The 24,535-nt window shown below is 41.8% G+C and overlaps 1 protein-coding gene across 4 annotated transcripts in view; it reads right to left on the bottom strand.

The window, feature by feature from the left end:
* The window catches only part of LOC110990692 (uncharacterized), a 110,956-nt gene that overhangs the window by 36,947 nt on the left and 49,474 nt on the right, over positions 1–24,535 (bottom strand). Inside the window, exons 31-38 of one of the 4 annotated variants that reach the window (XM_087148005.1) lie at positions 20,943–21,074; positions 19,224–19,250; positions 11,983–12,426; positions 10,813–11,277; positions 5,443–5,574; positions 4,875–5,045; positions 4,216–4,344; positions 3,740–3,766 (exon numbers count right to left, since the gene is read on the bottom strand). In XM_087148005.1, coding sequence (XP_087004131.1) covers positions 3,740–3,766; positions 4,216–4,344; positions 4,875–5,045; positions 5,443–5,574; positions 10,813–11,277; positions 11,983–12,426; positions 19,224–19,250; positions 20,943–21,074 — 1,527 coding nt within the window. The remainder of the gene's footprint in view (positions 1–3,739; positions 3,767–4,215; positions 4,345–4,874; positions 5,046–5,442; positions 5,575–10,812; positions 11,278–11,982; positions 12,427–19,223; positions 19,251–20,942; positions 21,075–24,535) is intronic. The other 3 variants (XM_087148006.1, XM_087148007.1, XM_087148008.1) reach the window with 3 other exon arrangements.

The raw sequence follows: 24,535 nt of genomic DNA, 5'->3' as shown, positions 1-24,535 counted from the left end.
ACCAACAACCCCTGGGTTGATCCATTGGTGTTTTCCTAAAATCGTCCGGGGTTTCTTCTTGTCAGTTAATTCCTTCAAAAATGTTCTAAACCGCCGTAGCTGTGGCAGGTCTCATTTTCCCTAGCCTTTGATCAAGGTGCCCGCGGCGAAATGGATAGTCGCTCAAGAGCGAGGAGCTGGAGGAGAAAGACTGCACGACAAACTGCACGCCCCGAACGCCTTGGAAGTTCTGCCCCACGTAGCTTACGTTTTTCTCTACATTTGCTACCGTTTCGGTAGAAGATACGATATATGCGTAGACATAAGTCTCCAACAATCAAAACGATCGCCTCTGTGGCGCATGTAATAAAGTATTCTTCTTTACAATGGCGGGCGTATTCAATACGGCGTCCTTTTCGGCAGTGGTGTAAACTCTAGACGACAATCTTTTCCAGAACAGCCTCAAGTATACAGCACCGAAGCTTGGGATTCTGATCGACAAATTGAAACCACAGCAAATGTTGGCCGTGAAGGCTGTTCTGGAGGGTCAAGACGTATTTTTCAATCTTCCAACTGGATATGGCAAGAGTTTCAAATACCCGGCCGCACAGTTGTGCAAAGACATAAGTGGCCCAGACATATGCATTCGGACTACTTAGCCCCCCAAACACGATTGGTTCAGAGAAATGTGAATAATTCATAACATTAGCATATTGAATAATTCAGATAAACCACTGGAAACAAAGCTCCAAAGGCGCTTGCGGCGGCGCGCACTACCCACGACACACACAGCTCGGCTACTGCATGCATTGCTTGCATGATGTTCGTCGTGTTGCCTTGACTATCCATTTCGCCGCGGGAGCGCCTTGATCAAAGGCTACATTTTCCCAGACTTCCCAGTCCCTTTTACGCTGACCCATTTCTTGTTTTCCACAGTCTTTACGCTGCGCGAAGCTGTGGTCCAACACCAAATCGCTATTCAAGGTCGGTCATTTTCACTTGTGGTGCAGTTATCTGTTCATACCAAGTTTGCGTCTCCCGGATGCATTTCTCTCTTACGACAGATACCATGTACCACATTGGGCCCACTGCCTCTGTCTCTCTGAGTTACGACCGATTCTGTTTATACAGAGCCGCCGGTATTGCTTCATCTATGAACTTCGGAGAGCCCTAAATATTCCAGCTTCCACTTTTGCATGCGTTATGGCATCCTTGAAAAGCCCCGTATTGAGTTTTCCCCACGAATTTCCAAGCACCCGATTGGCCTGCACATTCAGGTTTGACACAAAATGATTCACTCCAAAGAGTATCTCCAGAATATCTGTCCGGAACAAAACTGTTCTTGCTGCTCCAGGGATCTTCTCATCCCCTACACCAGTCTTCCCTTATCGGTCTGCCGAAGGCTCCTCTGGATTCCTGCTTTCGATCGTCGCAAGGTGCCGACCCTTTTGGCAGTCCCTTTCTCTTCATCGGCGAAGTAACCTTTGAGAGTTGTTGTTGATTCGAGCCTATCCAAACAGTGGACTTCACGTGCCTGGCACTTGATATCCACTTGGCTCACCTACAATTCTCGTTGTTTTCTGTGCGTAGGGCTACCTCATAATGTCTACTTGAGTTGAAGCTATGTTGATCATTGCTCCCACTGCAGACTGCCAAGATGCTACCGCATTGCCCGGGGATGTCTGCATTCCTGTCGTTAGGGTGCTGGAAACAAGTGGCACACTAGGTGGCACCTTGGTGGCTGTGTTTGAAAGCCCCAACTGACGGTAAAGATTCCTGGTAATGCAGAACGTCCAACATCCACACCTCTTGTGAAATGCTTTCTTACTCCTGCGGCTCCTCGTAGCCTGAGTTGTTGCTTTACTATTGCCCCCTGGTATCTGTATGCTGTTCATGGGAGGAGGGGTACTCAGTGGAGTGGGGTACTCAGTGGAGTGAATATCGACGATCTTCGGGCTTGTGCTCCCAGATAGCCCACCCATCCACGATGCAGTGTCCTCTCTTCTCCATCAGCCGTCTATCCTGACAACCCTCCTTGAACCACTACAGATTTCACTGCTGATATCACTGGAGGCAGCTGTAGCTTTGTCACTCCCTTGACTGGTTGAAGTATGTTGGTTGCTCCACTTGTTGTACCTCCAACAGTCGCACTGCCTCTTGAGAGAAGTCACTGCCCTGATACTGGGTTACCACTCCTGGGTGGACCTCTTTTACTAAGTGTCTCGCCAGTGCCAGCACTGCTTGCTTTTTCTGCTCCTGTTTGGTTCAGTGTCTTTTTCTTCCTTCAGCCTTGCACTTTACCCTTGAAACCTTCATACTTAAGTTGGTGTAGGCCCAGATCCAACCCCACAACACTGAGACAGTAAGTCAAGAACAGCTGAATCATTCATCATCGGCCATTCCTTCGTGATCTAGAGCACATTCAAATGTTTTTACCACTTTCAGAATCAAGCAATAATTAACGCCGTACAAGAAGTGCCAAAAGGGTCAAGGTGTATCTTCTTTTTCGAAGATATCTGAAGGGACTCCAAGCTCAACATAATACTCCACGGTTGCCAATCATCTGGAAAGTTTGCCACGTACCACATTCGCCTCAGCAAATACATCTTGTCTTGTTGAAATTCTGTCTGCACGGGGGTCAAGTGCACGTCTACTTAGGCCAAGACTGGACGCTATGCCACTGCCTTGCCGAACTTCATTCAAATGAGTGTTGCAATATCACGGCGATACCACAGTAGCTGCGCTAAAAACCAAACCTGAACAGAACTCAAATAATATTTGTTTTCAAATACGTATAAAGGGGGGGGTGGTATTTTTTCGTTGCCTTCAGGAAAAGAAGTGTAAGGACAGTTCCTGGGTTTGGGACGTACATTTTGCACGATTGAAGATGGCTATAGCCATACAGATGAAGCGGATTGAAGTCCCAATAAAAGACATGATACAACAATCTAACAGAAAATTCTTGGAGGGGGGCCGTAGTGGATATTGGTTAAAACCGGCCGTATTCAAACTCACATAGGTAGTCCTATCGATTCTTTAGAATACAATTCCGTGCTTAGTTTGGACTAGTTGGAACCTTTTTATTTCCACCACATGCCATTTAATACACTTTCTTGCTCGAAAAAAGTTTTTCTTTGTTAATTGTTTGCAGAAATTCAACTGATTGTTTGGCTGTAAGAAGTACGTAATCGAGGGGCTGCGACGCAAGGCACCATCTCTTAAATTGGTGGCGCTGTGGAAAGCGGACGATATACGTACAGGACGTCTGGGCAATTCTGGTTTGAGATGGTTCGCGACCTACATGTTTAATTCAACTGGAAGTTCAGAAGAACAGTAGCACTTGCAAAATGTCAGGAAATTATGTTGGAGTAATAAGCTTGTCAGTCAAGGTACACTTGCAGCCACAGCATACAGCATGCACGTTGAGCCGCTCCCACGGCCCCCGACCGGCCATGCGCCCCGCGGTACTACCACTGCAGGCTGACATGCACCTGTTCAAAAACAACATTTATCAACGTTTGAAGAACAGTGCTCGAGAAATCCAAAACACCGGTGCTGCAGGGAAATTGACACTCTTATTAAATTAATTAGGAGAACTCGAACACTGCTCTATTACCCCAACGTTAAAAAACTCTCAGCAGTAATATTCTTCATTATTTCCATCCCAGTTGCATCTTCCGCGCTATTACCCGCCGTTTGTTCTTCGGACTAACGCTCCCCTGTAGATAAAATGATTGTCACAAACTAAAGCATAACGTACCTGTTGTTGAGACTCCGGTTGTTAGTACTGTGAAGGAATCAGATTATTACATTGTTATTATTTCAAGGTTTGTACAGCCATGACAATCATGGGAAAAAAGACCACATATGGTAATATGTGGCCGATGGAAACCATTTTCATATGCGGTGAACACAAAGGATGTAAGTAGCTCTTCAGGTTGGAGTCTTTTCAAATTGGAAAATGAGTTGAACATAAATTCCCGTTCACTCTAAATGCGACATGTCGACACAGTCTGATCAAGGAATGTTTAAAAAATGTAACAAAGAATTCTGGTCTCACGTCAATATGTGGAAGTGCTCTCGCTCGCTAAACAGTAAAGTTCTCAAACAGAATAACTTAAGTCGACATTTAATTTTTTTTTTCATCGCAAAATAAGACTTTTGGTTGTAATAGTGAAATTCCTAGAAAACATCTGGTTTGGTTTCCTCAACATAAAATAACAAACAGATAATTACAGGAAGTTGTTGCTTCGGTTGACTTTGTAGTTGGAATGGTGGTTAGCCTAGGTGTTGTGGTAGGTGGTCCGGAGGTTATTGGCGAAGGTGTTGATGTTTCAGTTGTTGGTTCAGCTGTAGTCGTGGCCTCTAAGAAAACAATTTGGAAATAGGATTTGTATGGTGCTATACGAAATCTGTCCTAACTAACGTGTTTATCGAATAAGTTACTGTTCCTAGAGTCGCTTTAGTATGCAGCTTAGCTCGCAGGAGGTTGACTGCATGGGAATTTCTCCTTAATTTTTTGTAACAAGGTGCTTTTTTCCATTATATCTCCCATTATCTCGAAATATGTGCCATTTTTGTCCACAATTTGACCATCTGACTAGGATGTTTCCTAGGAAGAGGTTTATTTGGTGCACAAATGTTCAGAAATGACATCTTCCCGTACAGAAAAGTCAGTAATTTCATTCTGCTGTAAAAACAACATAATTCGAAAAAGAGTGCGGTCGTTTCAAGGGTGGACCAAGGACATTTTTAGCTGGGGCGTACTCTTGGGGGAGAGATGGAGTAAAAGAATGAAATTTACATAGGCATGTTGTAACCATTTATGGCCTTCATGAGTGGTCGGCTATATTTGGGGTATTAGTATTTAAAACAATTTCTCAAAGCTTATCTACCTGTAGTTGGTTGACATGTATCACGATGTTCGCAGTACACCCCACTCTGGCTCTTCTCAGTGCCCGGCGGACATGTACAATCCATGCAGTAGGCAGGAACACTGACGGGGCAGACCGGGTCATAGAATGTACCGAAACAGTCTTGTCGACAAACACAAACGTCGCAAGTGTCTGTCAAAGACAGAAATGTTTACCATGACATGATCAGAAGTGGAAGCTTGAATCAGCAGGGGAAATTGTTTCACTCGGGTAACAAATAAAATCGTCAGTAATTCATAAACTGAAACGCATGAACTATGTGCACAGGCAATATGTTAAAGAGTGCAACAACGAATTCTGGTCTCACGTTAATGCGTGGATGTGCTCTCACTCCCTAAATGCTAAGGTTCTGAAAGTAGAATAACTTAAGTTGATATTGGTGGTTTTCAGTTGAATTTTCTTTGTGACGCTCTGCAGTGAATTCCTGGATTTTTTATATCACAAAAAAGATGTTTTGGCATAATTGAAGATATGTGAAAATATACATTGGTTTGGCTTCCTCAACATAAAATAACAAACAGATAATTACAGGAAGTTGTTGCTTCGGTTGACTTTGTAGTTGGAATGGTGGTTAGCCTAGGTGTTGTGGTAGGTGGTCCGGTGGTTATTGGCGAAGTTGTTGATGTTTCAGTTGTTGCTTCAGGTGTGGTCGTGACCTCTTCTGAAAAAAAGAATTTAGAACTGTGATACGATTGGCGTTATAGGAAAAGTGTCCTACGGAACCTGTTCATCGAATAATATACTTAGCTGGCAGTCGCTTTAGTATCAGCGTAGCTCGCAGGAGGGAGTAAGGGAATTGCTCCTTTAATACTTTTGAAAGAAAGTGCCCTTTCATATCACGAGTGCCCATTTTATCTCCCATATTTTTAACAAGTGACTTGTTCACCGTAAGTTGTCCAACTGACTTGAATGTTTCCCAGGAAGAAGTTTATTTAGTGCACATGATGAGAATTGACACTGTCCCATACAGGATTGTCAGTAATTTCGTTCTGCATTTATCAGACCTTAGTTCGAAAACAGTACTATGATTTCAATGGTGGATCAGGGGCATTTGGGGGGCGGGCGATTTTTTTTCTGGGAATGGAGCAAATGAATGGGAATTACATGGGCCAATTGTACCCTTTTGTGGTCTTTATGAGTAGACAGGCTGTTTTGAGGTCTTTATACACACGATTGGAAGGGGGAGGGTGCATGACCCTCTTGCGATTCGGGTGATTCACAATAGCGCTTTCCACTAGTTGGCAACGCGTTGGCTAATCACAATGTGCGAAATCTGTCGACCGAATGGTCGTTTAGAAAGGGTCGACAGATTTCGCGTATTGTGATTGGTCAACGCGTTAAAAACACTTGGAGTCGCGCTCTTGTGAATCACCCGTATTCAACGGCTGTTACTAAACTGAATCGGTTTATACATATCCAAACATCAGTGGAGGTCGGGTTAAATACCGGTAGGAAATAAATCCTTTCAGAAGGGATGCCGAGTGCCTGATTCCTCAATTAACGTCCTCATCAAAACGATGTTGCTACGTATCTCTTCCAGAATGTCAAATTATTCCAGGGTACTGTAGTTTGGCTTACTCTGAGGTATACTATACTTTGAGTAGTCGTAAGAGCTTTAGTTGTTGTGGGCGCTTTTGAGTAACAGGATTAATGAAAATTAATATAAATTAGTAGAGACTCCTTTTGACAGTAATCTTATTCAAAAACATCCTTTCAACTTTCCGTAACTCTTGATACACTTAGCATATTCATTAAATCTGAAATTATTGTTCCTTTCTATGGACAGGAACAGTTTCATATTAATCAAGATCTTACAATTCAAGCAGACATTGCTCCAGTAGTAAGAAAGTCCAATTTTTCCCCTTGGGTACCTACTCGACCCCTAAAATTGAAAAAAAAAAAAAAAAAACCCTCCTCTGTTCCAAACCTGAGAGGGAGGAGTCACCTGCTACAATTCGTTCTCCTAAAAATTGAAATATAATAAAAAAAAATTAAACTCGCCAAACCAAAAAAAGCAAGATGCCTCACCGGAAACGGGTAAAACACAAGTCAAAACAGAAGCAACAAGTCAAACAAACCAAACAAAGCAAAGCTGTATAGACTGCAACGGCTGCAAAAATTCCAATTTTTGTATAAAGTGCGGTAACTGCAAAAATAGTACCGATTCTGGCAGTAACTTTTTGGTAAATACTGTACATGTGGCAAACGCTTAGTATTATGTATTGACTGTAAAGATTGTCTCGAATGCAACGAATGTAAAATTTTGTCAAAACTGTGTCAACTGTATACACTGTAAGGAATGTTTTGATTGTAGTAACTGCTTTAATTGTTTTAACTGTTTTAACTGTTCTGGTTTAATTTAATTCAACAGGTTTAATAATAAAATAATAAAATTGAAGAGAATTTTAAACATGTTTTTACAAATATTATCAAGCGCTTACCAAACAAGCGAAATGTCACCGAATCAAAATGCCAGACTGGTTTAGAGACCTGCCGTCCCCAAGTATCACCAATGGAAAGAAACATCAGTTTTAGTTTAAAACATCGAATCTACAACGTTCCTCTACCAGAGTCGCAGAGACTCAGGCGCTACACACGCAAAGACTTAATACTAGCGATCACAGAGAACCTAAAACAATTTAAATATCTGGATCACAAAACTAATCAACAATTGCTCCAAGTGGTACAACATAACCAATCACGACCGATCGCTGATGGTAAACAAGGTCGCAAGCTCAAAAAAAAAGACTTGATCAAAGCGATCAAAGCTTATGCACAACCAGAAACGTTTGAAGAAGTAGACGTTCGACAGATCAAACGATTCCAAGGAAACCTTAGAAACTGGGAAATACGACCTCATATCTTCAAAAAAGATTTAGTCCACTTCTTCAGCTCTCACCAAAAAATACATCAAAGCAAGAGCTTTTTCTGGTTTGCAAGAAATAGGTTCTTACAAACTACAAACGGTGATTAAAACCCTGCGAAGAGGAAGTGGCCTCTTTTGGAGAGGCCACTGGAGCTTAACTCTTAACACTTAACGTTCATTCAACTGTTTGAGTTCTGACATAATTAGTACACAATTTTCGTGAGATACGTCAACATATTTGATTGCAAGAGATACATATTCTTCGATAGTGTTTAACTTGGCGTCTGCCATTACTCTGATTTGGTCGTGTTTTCTAGTTTTTGCCGTTAAACGTTTAGATGCATAATTAAGTAGGGCATAAAAAGTAAACGCACCTATACTGCTTCCTTCCAACGCGAGGCCAGTAGGAACGCTTATAACTCCCATGATTGCGGAGATGCCCACTGCTGCTGTCACTGCTTTCAGTAGTTCGACCTTGTGTTCCACAAATTGTATCGCGCATATCCCCCTCTTTAGCTTTTTGAAAGAGGCCTCTCATGGTTACGTTCTTGTAAAACCTGAGCTTTGATGTCTTCAATCTTTTGGAGTCTGTAGACTTTGGTTTCTACCGGTTCGCTTTTGTAAGGGTCGCCACTCTTTAGAGTAGGATAAAGGTTCGTTGTCATGTCCTTTTAATGTATATGTTTCATATTTCAAATGTCAAAATGCTCAGTTCAATGATCATTCTAGTGTTTTGATTTTGCAAGAGTTCTCCTAGTACGAAAAAGGTCAACTCATTTATGTATCAGCTTTTTAACTTTTCAGCTGATTCAAATTCACTGCGGAATTGTTGATTGGTCCACACTGCTTGTAAGATGTCTAAAGACTGCCCGTTATAAAAGTTAACGTAGGTGTTAAACTGAATACAATGACTCAACACAAGTCTATCTGGGTCTAAGTTGTAACCAGCTTCAAAGAGTATGTTTTTGAAAACGGCTTTGTCGCCTTTTGAGTTATCAGTGATGTGCTTCAATTTAATTGTGCGGGTTTTCAAACTAATAAAAAGCGTACGTTTCTTTCTGATTTGACATCCTTTGTTATATAATAGACTAACTTTATGGACGGCATCGCTCCAGTGTTTTTCTGAAAATTTTCTTCTGACTTCGTTAGGCGTTTCGTTTGTAACAACGATATGAAAGCACACTGCAACAAGCGACCTGGGTATTTGTCCCCTAGAGGTCTTACCTTGTAAAACTTGGTTTAACTTATAGTTTTTGAGTCCTACTTAGTCTTTTGTAAATTGTATTTTCAGTTTTTTTAGGAATTTGTTTGCTTTAGACTTAGGCTTCAAAGTCTGTATAAGGCTGTAATCTTTTATAGCAATCGAGACAGTTAATAAATAAGTTTTCTCTTCTTTTATTTGTGTGCTTACAAGTGTCTTCTTTTATTTTCACATATGCTGTTGCCGGAGGTTTTTCAATGATCAAAGTATACACTCTTCTAAATGCGGTGGGAGAAACATTGTTTTATAGTAAGTTAATCTTTTTATAACAATAACCACCTTTTCGCAATGAAACGATGGTTCAATAATAGACTAAACTTAAAGCATTCACATTGAGATCTATAAAGCTATGATTTCAATATAATGTATTTATTTAAAGTTTGTTTTTAGTTTAATCTGAGTCTGAGTCGTTGTTATCGTTGTCAGATCCTCCTAACACTTGCAACGCCGTTTTGTCTGAAACAAATCTTGTACCGTAGGCCATTTTTAACAACGCTTTGTCGACTTTATAACGCTGTCGTCACAAGACAAAGATCCATGTGTACCGTAATATACGTCTTGGATATAGATCAACGAGGCAGCGTGACAACGTTTATCATTATTTTTGCGGAGTTGGTCTTGCAATATTAGATTTTTATGTTGGTTAAACAACGAGGTCATGGTTTACAACTTAACATACATGCGTTGTTGTTTTTTTTTTTTTGGTCTGGGTGTGGTCCTTTGACTACAAATTCTTTCTTTTCTAGATTGTCAAAATCGCGACTGGCTTTGTAAGCGTTAATTGTATTTTGTGGAATGACAGACTTTTTGTTTGCGTGCGTGCCGATGTAATTGTAAGCTGCCAAGTTTATATCGTCGAGTATTTCCACCATGGGCTCTTGAAGTTAAGAACAGGTTTGATATCTGACTAGGTTTATTGCTTCTTTTTTCTTGACGTTAAATTTGTACAGCAGATCTACTTTGTAACTGATCTTTTTGGCATGATAATCAACTGACGCTTTTCTTTATTATCGTGGTAATAAAAATGGGTGAATAACACTGCGTATGTTTGTCGCTCTTTTCAAGATGGCTTCTGCTATCACGAGTCTGTCTGGATCAAAAGGACAGTATACAACGTTTAGGTCTAGATTGTCAGCGTTTATTGCCGTTCTTGATTGTCGGTTATAATATAAGTTTGGTTTGACATGGTTGTTTTTTGGTTTGGCGAGTTTTAAAAACGTTTTGATAATATATTTTAAGTTTTAGGAGAACGAGATGTAGCAAGCGTAGCAAGTGGCTCCTCCGTTTCAGGTTTGGAACAGATGATTTTTTTTTTCAATTTTAGGGGTCGGGTGGGTACCCAAGGGAGAAAAAAAGGGACTAGAATCGGCCAATTCCTACTACTGCTCCTTATTTCAGATACCGTGCACGATATGGGGCCGATGGGTACCCCCCCAACACGTCCAATCCCGATACACACTCTAGACTAGAAGTCTGTAAAGAATTCCTGAGATTCCGATCAAACAATGACCAACACAAAGGCGGGGGGGGCGTTCTCTCCGTCCCATATCTTGCATCATATGGGACAACACAAGACCTCCTGCCTGAATTCAAGCCAAAAGCTATTCAAATGAACCCCAACAAAAGCATTCCATTGTCGTTGTTCACCCTGTTACTTGTGACTGGTCTTGTGAATGGTCTTGTGCACAGTCTTGTGTCTGGTCTTGTCAAAGGTCTTCAATGGTCACGACACTGTTTTCTACAACCAACAGCAGGTTGACTTGTTTACTTACCAACATGCTCACAGCCGTTAAACACAACTTTGAAGCTGTCATTTTTGAGGGGATTCAGTATGTAGACTTCTATTTCCACAACGTATGGTGTGTCGGGTGGAAGAACAATCCCCTGTCCAGGTACTCCGTCAAATACGCCGTAGCCATTCGAGCTCCGTAAGGGTACCAGCTCATCCGTGTCACTGGGCGTGACCTTAAACGCAACCTTCACGACTTCGAGGTTGTCGTTGTCCTTGTAGATTGTGACAGACGTAACTTCAGTTCTTGGAGTAAAAGTAACCGACAGGTGGGACCCTGAATAAGGGTTAGTCTCGCTGGGAGAGTTGCTTGGCTTCCAGAAATCGTTTGGACCGATAGAGATGCCATTCTCAGTAGCTCTGCTCAAAGACACCGGTTCGTAACGGTCTAGGTTTTCGTTGCACACTCTCTCGGTTGTAGTTGGGACAGTGATAGTTGGTAGGCCTACTTTGGCAGAAAGAAAGATGATACAAAGTAACCGATAGTTTAATAACGCCGGCAGGCATAACAACTTCAGACATTCAACTAACCAAAACGTCAGCAATTGCCACTTCATGTACAACCCCGTGGATTCGATTTTTCATTATAACGTTGTGTACCGGGCGTAGTTGTTGGGGGCCCAGTTGGAGTAAGAGCTGGAAAAAGTAAAAAAACTGTTTCCAACTTGCAACGTATCGACAAGACAAAGATCTGAATCGTTTGGGCATTCAAATAGGTTGTTAATGCGTCAATAATAACGAAAAGTCCAAAGTGTGTCTAATTAGTGCTACTCCTCCAACCCGTCATTAAATCTGCCAACCTTTTCTTGATATAGCTTTTCCAGTTCACAGGATGGATTCATACATGAGATGTGTTCCCGTTAAAGGTGCACCAAAGATGAGTTAGGCCTACTCGATATGTCATTCAAAATGAGTAATCCTCGTTTTCAGAAAACAAAAAAATCCCATGATTCCTTTTTCATGTACCTCGATAAATGGAACATTGAATAGCCCTGAAAACAGAGATTGGCCGAGAATTTGTTAATTTTAGAGGGCCATACTGTGTACTGCATGGCAACTGCATACCATTAATTGACATTTTAACAACGTAGAATCATTCTTTATTTCATTCTGTTTCAACTCCAATACCTGACTTCAAAACATTGAAACTTACCAACATGCTCACAGCCGTTGAACACAACCTTGAAGCTGTCATTTTGAAGGGGGTTCAGTATGTAGACTTCTATTTCCACAACGTATGGTGTGCCGGGTGGAAGTACAATCCTCTGTCCAGGTACTCCGTCAAATACGTCATAGCCATTCGATCTCCGTAAGGGTAGCAGCTCCTCCCGGTCACCGGGCTTGACTTTAAACGCAACCTTCACGACTTCGAGGTTGTCGTTGCCCATGTAGATGGTGACAGACGTTACTTCAGTTTTTGGAGTAAAAGTAACCGACAGGTGGGACCCTGAATAAGGGTTAGTCTCATTGGGAGGGTTGCTTGGCTTCCAGAAATCGTTTGGACCGATAGAGATGCCATTCTCTGTAGCTCTGCTCAAAGACACCGGTTCGTAACGGTCTAGGTTTTCGTTGCACACTCTCTCGGTTGTAGTTGGTACTTTGGTAAAAAAAATAAGAACAATAAAACAAATCAATTTTCAGTATAGGCCTAAAGTTATTTAATTCGACATTAAAGTACCGGGCCTAGTTTCGTGGGGCCCAGTTGGAGTAAGAGCTATGGACAAATTTAAGAAAATATGTATCCAATTATTCAAATCTACAAAACGATGGCAGTGTTTTGCGCAATGATAGCTTGCAGATCGTTGTATCTGGCGGTGTCTGTGGCCGTTTCCAAATCATTTTCAGAAAAGGTAGAGGCCTAGGTACTGTTCTTTGGATTTGCATCTAACGAACCCTCCCACAGATCGTTTGGTGTCTGCACAATAGTATCCATATCGCATCCTCCAACAGGTGGGACGTAGTGCTTTTGAGGAAGATGCGCCCATGATCTTCCCTACTGTGCTCAGAAAAGAGGTTTCCTCAATGGTTGTCCATTACTCCCGTCCACCCTGTTTTTGTAGAGTGGTATGCCAAGGAACTTTTTGAATTGTCCCCCCCCCACGAAAAGCTTGATACGTTGCTGCCACGTGGTCAAATCAAATGAGTATGATTGGGTGTAACATGACAGGGCCCCCCGCCCACTACCACAAATCGACCAGTTACGATTGGTCACATACCATATCAACTACCGTTTTTGAACAGTGTAGCTGACATACAATAATTAAATAATTCTCAAAAAGAATGTCCAAATTTGTAAAAGAAATCGAGTGACCAAAAGGAAAAGGTTAAATTCAGCATACACCGGCAAAAACAATCAAGCACTCGAAATTGGGTTTATGCCACCCTTCAGTATCTCAAAATCTTGTCCAGGATCAATTGCAGTAACCTTGTGGGGAGAGTGAATCCTTTCCCCGCAAGTAGCTGTGCATTTATTGAGGGGGAGATCTGGAGGAATTTTGCAATGGTCAGTTTTTTAAGTGGTTTGCAGTTTCCAGAGACTGACCTCGGATTATTCAACACATTTTCTCTGTGGTCACGTGTCACGTGTGTAAGACTGAATCAGATGGTTCTTTGGGAAAAAAAATAAAATCTTTGTATAAATATGTACATTTTGCTTCACTTGCTCATTAAATGTACACGTTGTGTTACCTCTGCCCGTTGTAATACCTCCATATCCATTAAGTTTTGAATTCAAAACTAGAAGTATTCACCTTCATATTTTTGAAAGGTTCCCTTGCCAGAATTGTCTGATCATGATTGCGATAACAGATTTTCAGTATTTTAAATCAGAAGATATTAACAAAATACAAAGCAGCATTATGCTTAACTTCCCGTACAATATGCAATGATTTTTTGGCTGATGAAAAAAAAAATACAGCAAGATTGTTTGAGATACAGGGTAGTACAGGATCTGTTCTTGTGATCTGTTCTTGTTAATGTCCTTTTGTGCAGTAACATTGCCAGATAAAATACAAATAAAGTTGTATTCGCCTGAAATAAGACCGTAGCTTTCCAGCAACAGAAAACAATCCAAAGAAACTTTGTGTTTTATGAAAGGGACGACGTGTATTTTTTTTCCAAATGAGGAGTAAAGGAGTGCAGTCCTTTGCCTGTGGCTCTTCTGTTACCAGGTTCCCTTGAGTGGCCTGCTTGCCCAAAACCGCAAGGGGGGTTGGGGTAGGGGGAGAATGTGTATACAAATACTGATAACTTCATTCCAGGAACATTCCTCTGCAATACCTTCAGTTTATCCTCAACTTTCCCCCGGACGAGATTTAGATAAAAAAGGTGGCTCCTTGCAGCATCTCTTTGTTATCAAATTCTTAAGGTGAAAACATGCCTTATTATTTCAATTAGGTCTCCTGAAAGTGACGCAGGGGAGGGAAAGGTTTTTCTCAAAGCAGCTCGAAAATTAAACAAGTCAGTGCAGTGAAGACTGCAATAAATCTTATACTTCTTGATTGGGCCAATCTTGTACAATCGCGGTAGAATCTACAGTGTATCCACCTCCTATCAAGCGCTCAAGGCGGACTGTTTATGTTCTCCGTGATATACAGGACTTGTGTCGTTTCAAATAATGTAGTGAAAAGACAAGAGGGTGTCCACTTGCCTTTCGTCAGATTGTTTTATGTATACGAAACGACGACTTGGGATAAGGGTTGATGTTAGTTTCAACTTTCAAGTTTATGCATTTCCCATTTAAAAAATAAAGCAGAGAACTACTGTCTGGAAATACAGAAGAAATATTGAATCGAAAGATTTATAAAAAAATGACCGGGTTGAGCCCAGTAGCATTGAAAACATGAGCAAGTGACTGCTCATTCTCTACCTTAGATTGCCATTCCAAAGCTGCCATGATGCTGCAGCCCCCCCCCGCGTCTTGATCTATTCGACATCTTTTATCACAAGGTTATCTACTGTGTATTGGTCCGATCCCTTTATAAATTGTGACTAGATTTTTTCCTGATTGAATATCCCCACTAGCTAAAGGTTGGCTGCTGCCCTCAGCAATGCGCTCGCCGCCACCACCTGCACCCCTTTCCGTTGGTCACGTCGTGTCACTTTTGCTCTACGGTTTCCTATCCAATCAGTTTTCCCTTTTGCCTCACCAACTCTGTATTAATTGTCTCGTGGCTTGGGGGAATCTGAACCGTATCCTTTGTCACTACGCGGCAGGGAAATGAGAAGGAGGCGTTGCCACTGCATGAAATGGTTCGGTTGACTATTCTCAGCTGAGGTTGATCCAGATCCAACGTAGTACTCGTCGCAAGCAGAAAGTATACCTTTGAAATACCCTGATAAGTGGTTCAGGACTAAACAACGACCTCAACCTTCACGCAGTGTTCCTCTGTCGACAGGTTCACCACTGAAATTCCTCTCACAGTCACAGGAGTGTCATTGGCCTAGCGAATAATAGTCTACCATAGGTTTCAGGTCAGGTCCCAGGTCAGGTCTTCTGGTCTCATCTATTGTTCCAATTCATCGATGGAAATGATTGGTTCGGTGGATCTGCTCCATAGTTTGTACTGGATTCTTTTTATTCGCAGGAATTCTGGCATTCCTAATTTTACTTCACTTGACTTGGTCCTTTTCTCCCTTTGGGCCTGTCGGGGCCTGTCTGTTTCTACCAAACCAACAACCCCTGGGTTGATCCATTGGTGTTTTCCTAAAATCGTCCGGGGTTTCTTCTTGTCAGTTAATTCCTTCAAAAATGTTCTAAACCGCCGTAGCTGTGGCAGGTCTCATTTTCCCTAGCCTTTGATCAAGGTGCCCGCGGCGAAATGGATAGTCGCTCAAGAGCGAGGAGCTGGAGGAGAAAGACTGCACGACAAACTGCACGCCCCGAACGCCCAGGAAGTTCTGCCCCACGTAGCTAACGTTTTTCTCTACATTTGCTACCGTTTCGGTAGAAGATACGATATATGCGTAGACATAAGTCTCCAACAATCAAAACGATCGCCTCTGTGGCGCATGTAATAAAGTATTCTTCTTTACAATGGGCGGGCGTATTCAATACGGCGTCCTTTTCGGCAGTGGTGTAAACTCTAGACGACAATCTTTTGCAGAACAGCTTCAAGTATACAGCACCGAAGCTTGGGATTCTGATCGACAAATTGAAACCACAGCAAATGTTGGCCGTGAAGGCTGTTCTGGAGGGTCAAGACGTATTTTTCAATCTTCCAACTGGATATGGCAAGAGTTTCAAATACCCGGCCGCACAGTTGTGCAAAGACATAAGTGGCCCAGACATATACATTCGGACTACTCAGCCCCCCAAACACGATTGGTTCAGAGAAATGTGAATAATTCATAACATTAGCATATTGAATAATTCAGATAAACCACTGGAAACAAAGCTCCAAAGGCGCTTGCGGCGGCGCCCACTACCCACGACACACACAGCTCGGCTACTGCATGCATTGCTTGCATGATGTTCGTCGTGTTGTCTTGACTATCCACTTCGCCGCGGGAGCGCCTTGATCAAAGGCTACATTTTCCCAGACTTCCCAGTCCCTTTTACGCTGACCCATTTCTTGTTTTCCACAGTCTTTACGCTGCGCGAAGCTGTGGTCCAACACCACATCGGTTTTCAAGGTCGGTCATTTTCACTTGTGGTGCAGTTAACTGTTCATACGAAGTTTGCGTCTCCCGGATGCATTTCTTTCTTACGACAGATACCATGTACCACATTGGGCCCACTGCCTCTGTCTCTCTGAGTTACGACCGATTCTGTTTATACAGAGCCGCCGGTATTGCTTCATCTATGAACTTCGGGGAGCCCTAAATATTCCAGCTTCCACTTTTGCATGCGTTATGGCATCCTTGAAAAGCCCCGTATTGAGTTTTCCCCACGAATTTCCAAGCACCAGATTGGCCTGCACATTCAGGTTTGACACAAAATGATTCGCTCCAAGGAATGTCTCCAGAATATCTGTCCGGAACAAAACTGTTCCTGCTGCTCCAGGGATCTTCCCCTACACCAGTCTTCCCTTCTCGGTCTGCCGAAGGCTCCTCTGGATTCCTGCTTTCGATCGTCGCTAGGTGCCGACCCTTTCGGTAGTCCCTTTCTCTTCATCGGCGAAGTAACCTTTGAGAGTTGTTGTTGATTCAAGCCTATCCAAACAGTGGACTTCACGTGCCTGGCACTTGATATCCACTTGGCTCACCTACAATTCTCGTTGTTTTCTGTGCGTAGGGCTACCTCATAATGTCTACTTGAGTTGAAGCTATGTTGATCATTGCTCCCACTGCAGACTGCCAAGATGCTACCGCATTGCCCGGGGATGTCTGCATTCCTGTCGTTAGGGTGCTGAAAACAAGTGGCACACTAGGTGGCACCTTGGTGGCTGTGTTTGAAAGCCCCAACTGACGGTAAAGATTCCTGGTAATGCAGAAGGTCCAACATCCACACCTCTTGTGGAATGCTTTCTTACCCCTGCAGCTCCTCGTAGCCTGAGTTGATGCTTTACTATTGCCCCTGGCATCTGCATGTTGTTCATGGGAGGAGGGGTACTCAGTGGAGTGAATATCGACGATCTTCGGGCTTGTGCTCCCAGATAGCCCACCCATCCACGTTGCAGTGTCCTCTCTTCTCCATCAGCCGTCTATCCTGACAACCCTCCTTGAACGAACCACTACAGATTTCACTGCTGATATCACTGGAGACAGCTGTAGCTTTGTCACTCCCTTGACTGGTTGAAGTATGTTGGTTGCTCCACTTGTTGTACCTCCAACAGTCGCACTGCCTCTTGAGAGAAGTCACTGCCCTGATACCGGGATACCACTCCTGGGTGAACCTCTTTTACTAAGTGTCTCGCCAGTGCCACCACTGCTTGCTTTTTCTGCTCCTGTTTGGTTGTCTTTTTCTTCCTCCAGCCTTGCACTTTACCCTTGAAACCTTCATACTTAAGTTGGTGTAGGCCCAGATCCAACCCCACAACACTGAGACAGTAAGTCAAGAACAGCTGAATCATTCATCATCGGCCATTCCTTCGTGATCTAGAGCACATTCAAATGTTTTTACCACTTTCAGAATCAAGCAATAATTAACGCCGTACAAGAAGTGCCAAAAGGGTCAAGGTGTATCTTCTTTTCGAAGATATCTGAAGGGACTCCAAGCTCAACATAATACTCCACGGTTGCCAATCATCTGGAACGTTTGCCACGTACCACTTTCGCCTCAGCAAATACATCTTGTCTTGTTGAAATTCTCTCTGTCTGCACGGGGGTCAAGTGCAAGTCTATGTAATCCAAGACTGGACGCCGTGGCATTGCCGTGCCGAACTTCATTCAAATCAGTGTGGCAATATCACGGCAATACCGTAGTAGTTGCGCTAAACACCAAACCTGAACAGAACTCGAATAATATTTGTTTTCAAATACGTATAAACGGGAAGTTGGCATTTTTTCGTTGTCTTCAGGAAAAGAAGTGTAAGGACAGTTCCTGGGTTTGGGACGTACATTTTGCACGATTGATGATGGCTATAGCCATACAGATGAAGCGGATTTAAGTCCCAATAAAAGACATGATAGTTACAACAATCTAACAGAAAATTCTTGGAGGGGGGCTGTAGTGGATATTGGCTAAAACCGGCCGTATTCAAACTCACATAGGTAGGCCTATCGATTCTTTAGAATACAATTCCGTGCTTAGTTTGGACTAGTTGGAACCTTTTTATTTCCACCACATGCCATTTAATACCCTTTCTTTCTCGAAAAAAGTTTTTCTTTGTTAATTGTTTGCAGAAATTCAACTGATTGTTTGGGTGTAAGAGGTACATAATCGAGGGGCTGCGACGCAAGGCACCATCTCTTAAATTGGTGGCGCTGTGGAAAGCGGACGATATACGTACATTACGTCTGGGCAATTCTGGTTTGAGATGGTTCGCGACCTACATGTTTAATTCAACTGGAAGTTCAGAAGAACAGTAGCACTTGCAAAATGTCAGGAAATTATGTTGGAGTAATAAGCTTGTCAGTCAAGGCACACTTGCAGCCACAGCATACAGCATGCATGTTGAGCCGCTCCCACAGCCCCCGACCGGCCATGCGCCCCGCGGTACTACCACTGCAGGCTGACATGCACCTGTTCAAAAACAACATTTATCAACGTTTGAAGAGCAGTGCTCAAGAAATCCAAAACACCGGTGCTGCAGGGAAATTGACACTCTTATTAAATTAATTAGGAGAACTCGAACACTGCTCTATTACCCCAACGTTAAAAAACTCTCAGCAGTAATATTCTTCATTATTTCCATCCCAGTTGCATCTTCCGCGCTATTACCCGCCGTTTGTTCTTCGGACTAACGCTCCCCTGTAGATAAAATGATTGTCACAAACTAAAGCATAACGTACCTGTTGTTGAGACTCCGGTTGTTAGTGCTGTGAAGGAATCAGATTATTACACTGTTATTATTTCAAGGTTTGTACAGCCATGACAATCATGGGAAAAAAGACCACATATGGTAATATGTGGCCGATGGAAACCATTTTCATATGCGGTGAACACAAAGGATTCATGAGGATGTTCCGTAGATAAAACGAGGATGTAAGTAGCTCTTCAGGTTGGAGTCTTTTCAAATTGGAAAATGAGTTGAACATAAATTCCCGTTCACTCTAAATGCGACATGTCGACACAGTCTGATCAAGGAATGTTTAAAAAATGTAATAAAGAATTCTGGTCTCACGTCAATATGTGGAAGTGCTCTCGCTCGCTAAACAGTAAAGTTCTCAAGCAGAATAACTTAAGTCGACATTTAATTTTTTTTTCATCGCAAAATAAGACTTTTGGTTGTAATAGTGAAATTCCTAGAAAACATCTGGTTTGGTTTCCTCAACATAAAATAACAAACAGATAATTACCGGGAGTTGTTGCTTCGGTTGACTTTGTTGTTGAAGTTGGAATGGTGGTTAGTCTAGGTGTTGTGGTGGGTGTTCTAGTGGTTGTTGGCGCAGTTGTTGACGTTTCAGTTGTTGGTTCAGCTGTGGTCGTGGCTTCTAAGAAAACAATTTGGAAATACGATACGTATGGCGTTATACAAAATTTGTCCTATCTAACCTGTCGAATAAGTTACTATGCCCACAGACGCTTTATTATAGTGGTTTGGTTTGCAGGAGGTTGACTGTAAGGGGATTTCTCTAACAAGGTGCATGTCCATTATATCTCCCATTATCTCAAAATATGTGCCCCTTTTGTCCACAATTTGACCGAGTAGGATGTTTCCTATGAAGAAGTTTATTTGGTGCACAAATGTTCAGAAATGACACCGTCCCATACAGGGTTGTCAGTAATTTCACTCTGCTGTAAAAACAACATAATTCGAAAAAGAGTGCGGTCGTTTCAAGGGTGGACCAAGGACATTTTTAGCTGGGGCGTACTCTTGGGAGAGGGATGTAGTAAAAGAATGAAATTTACATAGGCATGTTGTAACCATTTATGGCCTTCATGAGTGGTCGGCTATATTTGGGGTATTAGTATTTAAAACAATTTCTCAAAGCTTATCTACCTGTAGTTGGTTGACATGTATCACGATGTTCGCAGTACACCCCACTCTGGCTCTTCTCAGTGCCCGGCGGACATGTACAATCCATGCAGTAGGCAGGAACACTGACGGGGCAGACCGGGTCATAGAATGTACCGAAACAGTCTTGTCGACAAACACAAACGTCGCAAGTGTCTGTCAAAGACAGAAATGTTTACCATGACATGATCAGAAGTGGAAGCTTGAATCAGCAGGGGAAATTGTTTCACTCGGGTAACAAATAAAATCGTCAGTAATTCATAAACTAAAACGCATGAACTATGTGCACAGGCAATATGTTAAAGAGCGCAACAAAGAATTCTGGTCTCACGTTAATGCGTGGATGTGCTCTCACTCCCTAAATGCTAAGGTTCTGAAGGTAGAATAACTTAAGTTGATATTGGTGGTTTTCAGTTGAATTTTCTTTGTGACGCTTTGCAGTGAATTCCTGGATTTTTTATATCACAAAAAAGATGTTTTGGCATAATTGAAGATATGTGAAAATATACATTGGTTTGGTTTCCTCAACATAAAATAACAAACAGATAATTACAGGAAGTTGTTGCTTCGGTTGACTTTGTAGTTGGAATGGTGGTTAGCCTAGGTGTTGTGGTAGGTGGTCCGGTGGTTATTGGCGAAGTTGTTGATGTTTCAGTTGTTGCTTCAGGTGTGGTCGTGACCTCTTCTGAAAAAAAGAATTTAGAACTGTGATACGATTGGCGTTATAGGAAAAGTGTCCTACGGAACCTGTTCATCGAATAATATACTTAGCTGGCAGTCGCTTTAGTATCAGCGTAGCTCGCAGGAGGGAGTAAGGGAATTGCTCCTTTAATACTTTTGTAAGAAAGTGCCCTTTCATATCACGAGTGCCCATTTTATTTCCCATATTTTTAACAAGTGAGTTGTTCACCGTAAGTTGTCCAACTGACTTGAATGTTTCCCAGGAAGAAGTTTATTTAGTGCACATGATGAGAATTGACACTGTCCCATACAGGATTGTCAGTAATTTCGTTCTGCATTCATCAGACCTTAGTTCGAAAACAGTACTATGATTTCAATGGTGGATCAGGGGCATTTGGGGGGCGGGCGATTTTTTTTCTGGGAATGGAGCAAATGAATGGGAATTACATGGGCCAATTGTACCCTTTTGTGGTCTTTATGAGTAGACAGGCTGTTTTGAGGTCTTTATACACACGATTGGAAGGGGGAGGGTGCATGACCCTCTTGCGATTCGGGTGATTCACAATAGCGCTTTCCACTAGTTGGCAACGCGTTGGCTAATCACAATATGCGAAATCTGTCGACCGAATGGTCGTTTAGAAAGGGTCGATAGATTTCGCGTATTGTGATTGGTCAACGCGTTAAAAACACTTGGAGTCGCGCTCTTGTGAATCACCCGTATTCAACGGCTGTTACTAAACTGAATCGGTTTATACATATCCAAACATCAGTGGAGGTCGGGTTAAATACCGGTAGGAAATAAATCCTTTCAGAAGGGATGCCGAGTGCCTGATTCCTCAATTAACGTCCTCATCAAAACGATGTTGCTACGTATCTCTTCCAGAATGTCAAATTATTCCAGGGTACTGTAGTTTGGCTTACTCTGAGGTATACTATACTTTGAGTAGTCGTAAGAGCTTTAGTTGTTGTGGGCGCTTTTGAGTAACAGGATTAATGAAAATTAATATAAATTAGTAGAGACTCCTTTTGACAGTAATCTTATTCAGAAACATCCTTTCAACTTTCCGTAACTCTTGATACACTAAACATATTCATTAAACCTGAAATTATTGTTCCTTTCTATGGACAGGAACAGCTTCATATTATTCAAGTTCTTACAATTCAAGCAGACATTGCTCCAGTAGTAAAAATTTGCCGATTCTAGTCCAATTTTTCCCCTTGGTACCTACTCGACCCCTAAGATTGAAAAAAAAAAAACCTCCTCTGTTCCAAACCTGAGAGGGAGGAGTCACCTGCTACAATTCGTTCTCCTAAAAATTGAAATATAATAAAAAAAAATTAAACTCGCCAAACCAAAAAAGCAAGATGCCTCACCGGAAACGGGTAAAACACAAGTCAAAACAGAAGCAACAAGTCAAACAAACCAAACAAAGCAAAGCTGTATAGACTGCAACGGCTGCAAAAATTCCAATTTTTGTATAAAGTGCGGTAACTGCAAAAATAGTACCGATTCTGGCAGTAACTTTTTGGTAAATACTGTACATGTGGCAAACGCTTAGTATTATGTATTGACTGTAAAGATTGTCTCGAATGCAACGAATGTAAAATTTTGTCAAAACTGTGTCAACTGTATACACTGTAAGGAATGTTTTGATTGTAGTAACTGCTTTAATTGTTTTAACTGTTCTGGTTTAAAAGAGTGTAGACACTATGTAAATAACGAACCAAACTTCAAGTCATGGCACACTATTTACATTTAATTCAACAGGTTTAATAATAAAATAATAAAATTGAAGAGAATTTTAAACATGTTTTTACAAATATTATCAAGCGCTTACCAAACAAGCGAAATGTCACCGAATCAAAATGCCAGACTGGTTTAGAGACCTGCCGTCCCCAAGTATCACCAATGAAAAGAAACATCAGTTTTAGTTTAAAACATCGAATATACAACGTTCCTCTACCAGAGTCGCAGAGACTCAGGCGCTACACACGCAAAGACTTAATACTAGCGATCACAGAGAACCTAAAACAATTTAAATATCTGGATCACAAAACTAATCAACAATTGCTCCAAGTGGTACAAAATAACCAATCACGACCGATCGCTGATGGTAAACAAGGTCGCATGCTCAAAAAAAAGACTTGATCAAAGCGATCAAAGCTTATGCACGACCAGAAACGTTTGAAGAAGTAGACGTTCGACAGATCAAACGATTCCAAGGAAACCTTAGAAACTGGGAAATACGACCTCATATCTTCAAAAACGATTTAGTCCACTTCTTCAGTTCTCACCAAAAAATACATCAAAGCAAGAGCTTTTTCTGGTTTGCAAGAAATAGGTTACTACAAACTACAAACGGTGATTAAAACCCTGCGAAGAGGAAGTGGCCTCTTTTGGAGAGGCCACTGGAGCTTAACTCTTAACACTTAACGTTCATTCAACTGTTTGAGTTCTGACATAATTAGTACACAATTTTCGTGAGATACGTCAACATATTTGATTGCAAGAGATACATATTCTTCGATAGTGTTTAACTTGGCGTCTGCCATTACTCTGATTTGGTCGTGTTTTTTTAGTTTTTGCCGTTAAACGTTTAGATGCATAATTAAGTAGGGCATAAAAAGTAAACGCACCTATACTGCTTCCTTCCAACGCGAGGCCAGTAGGAACGCTTATAACTCCCATGATTGCGGAGATGCCCACTGCTGCTGTCACTGCTTTCAGTAGTTCGACCTTGTGTTCCACAAATTGTATCGCGCATATCCCCCTCTTTAGCTTTTTGTAAGAGGCCTCTCATGGTTACGTTCTTGTAAAACCCGAGCTTTGATGTCTTCAATCTTTTGGAGTCTGTAGACTTTGGTTTCTACCGGTTCGCTTTTGTAAGGGTCACCACTCTTTAGAGTAGGATAAAGGTTCGTTGTCATGTCCTTTTAATGTATATGTTTCATATTTCAAATGTCAAAATGCTCAGTTCAATGATAATTCTAGTGTTTTGATTTTGCAAGAGTTCTCCTAGTACGAAAAAGGTCAACTCATTTAGGTATCAGCTTTTTAACTTTTCAGCTGATTCAAATTCACTGCGGAATTGTTGATTGGTCCACACTGCTTGTAAGATGTCTAAAGACTGCCCGTTATAAAAGTTAACGTAGGTGTTAAACTGAATACAATGACTCAACACAAGTCTATCTGGGTCTAAGTTGTAACCAGCTTCAAAGATTATGTTTTTGAAAACGGCTTTGTCGCCTTTTGAGTTATCAGTGATGTGCTTCAATTTAATTTTGCGGGTTTTCAAACTAATAAAATGCGTACGTTTCTATCTGATTTAACATCCTTTGTTATATAATAGACTAACTTCATGGACGGCATCGCTCCAGTGTTTTTCTGAAAATTTTCTTCTGACTTCGTTAGGCGTTTCGTTTGTAACCACGATATGAAAGCACACTGCAACAAGCGACCTGGGT

The sequence above is a fragment of the Acanthaster planci genome, linkage group LG17, assembly GCF_054643075.1.
Source record: "Acanthaster planci isolate LZ-2023a linkage group LG17, COTS_SCS, whole genome shotgun sequence".
In the NCBI taxonomy this organism is placed as follows: domain Eukaryota; kingdom Metazoa; phylum Echinodermata; class Asteroidea; order Valvatida; family Acanthasteridae; genus Acanthaster; species Acanthaster planci.
The sequence above is the reverse complement of the archived record's forward strand: the minus strand, read 5'-3'. Positions and strand labels throughout refer to the sequence as shown.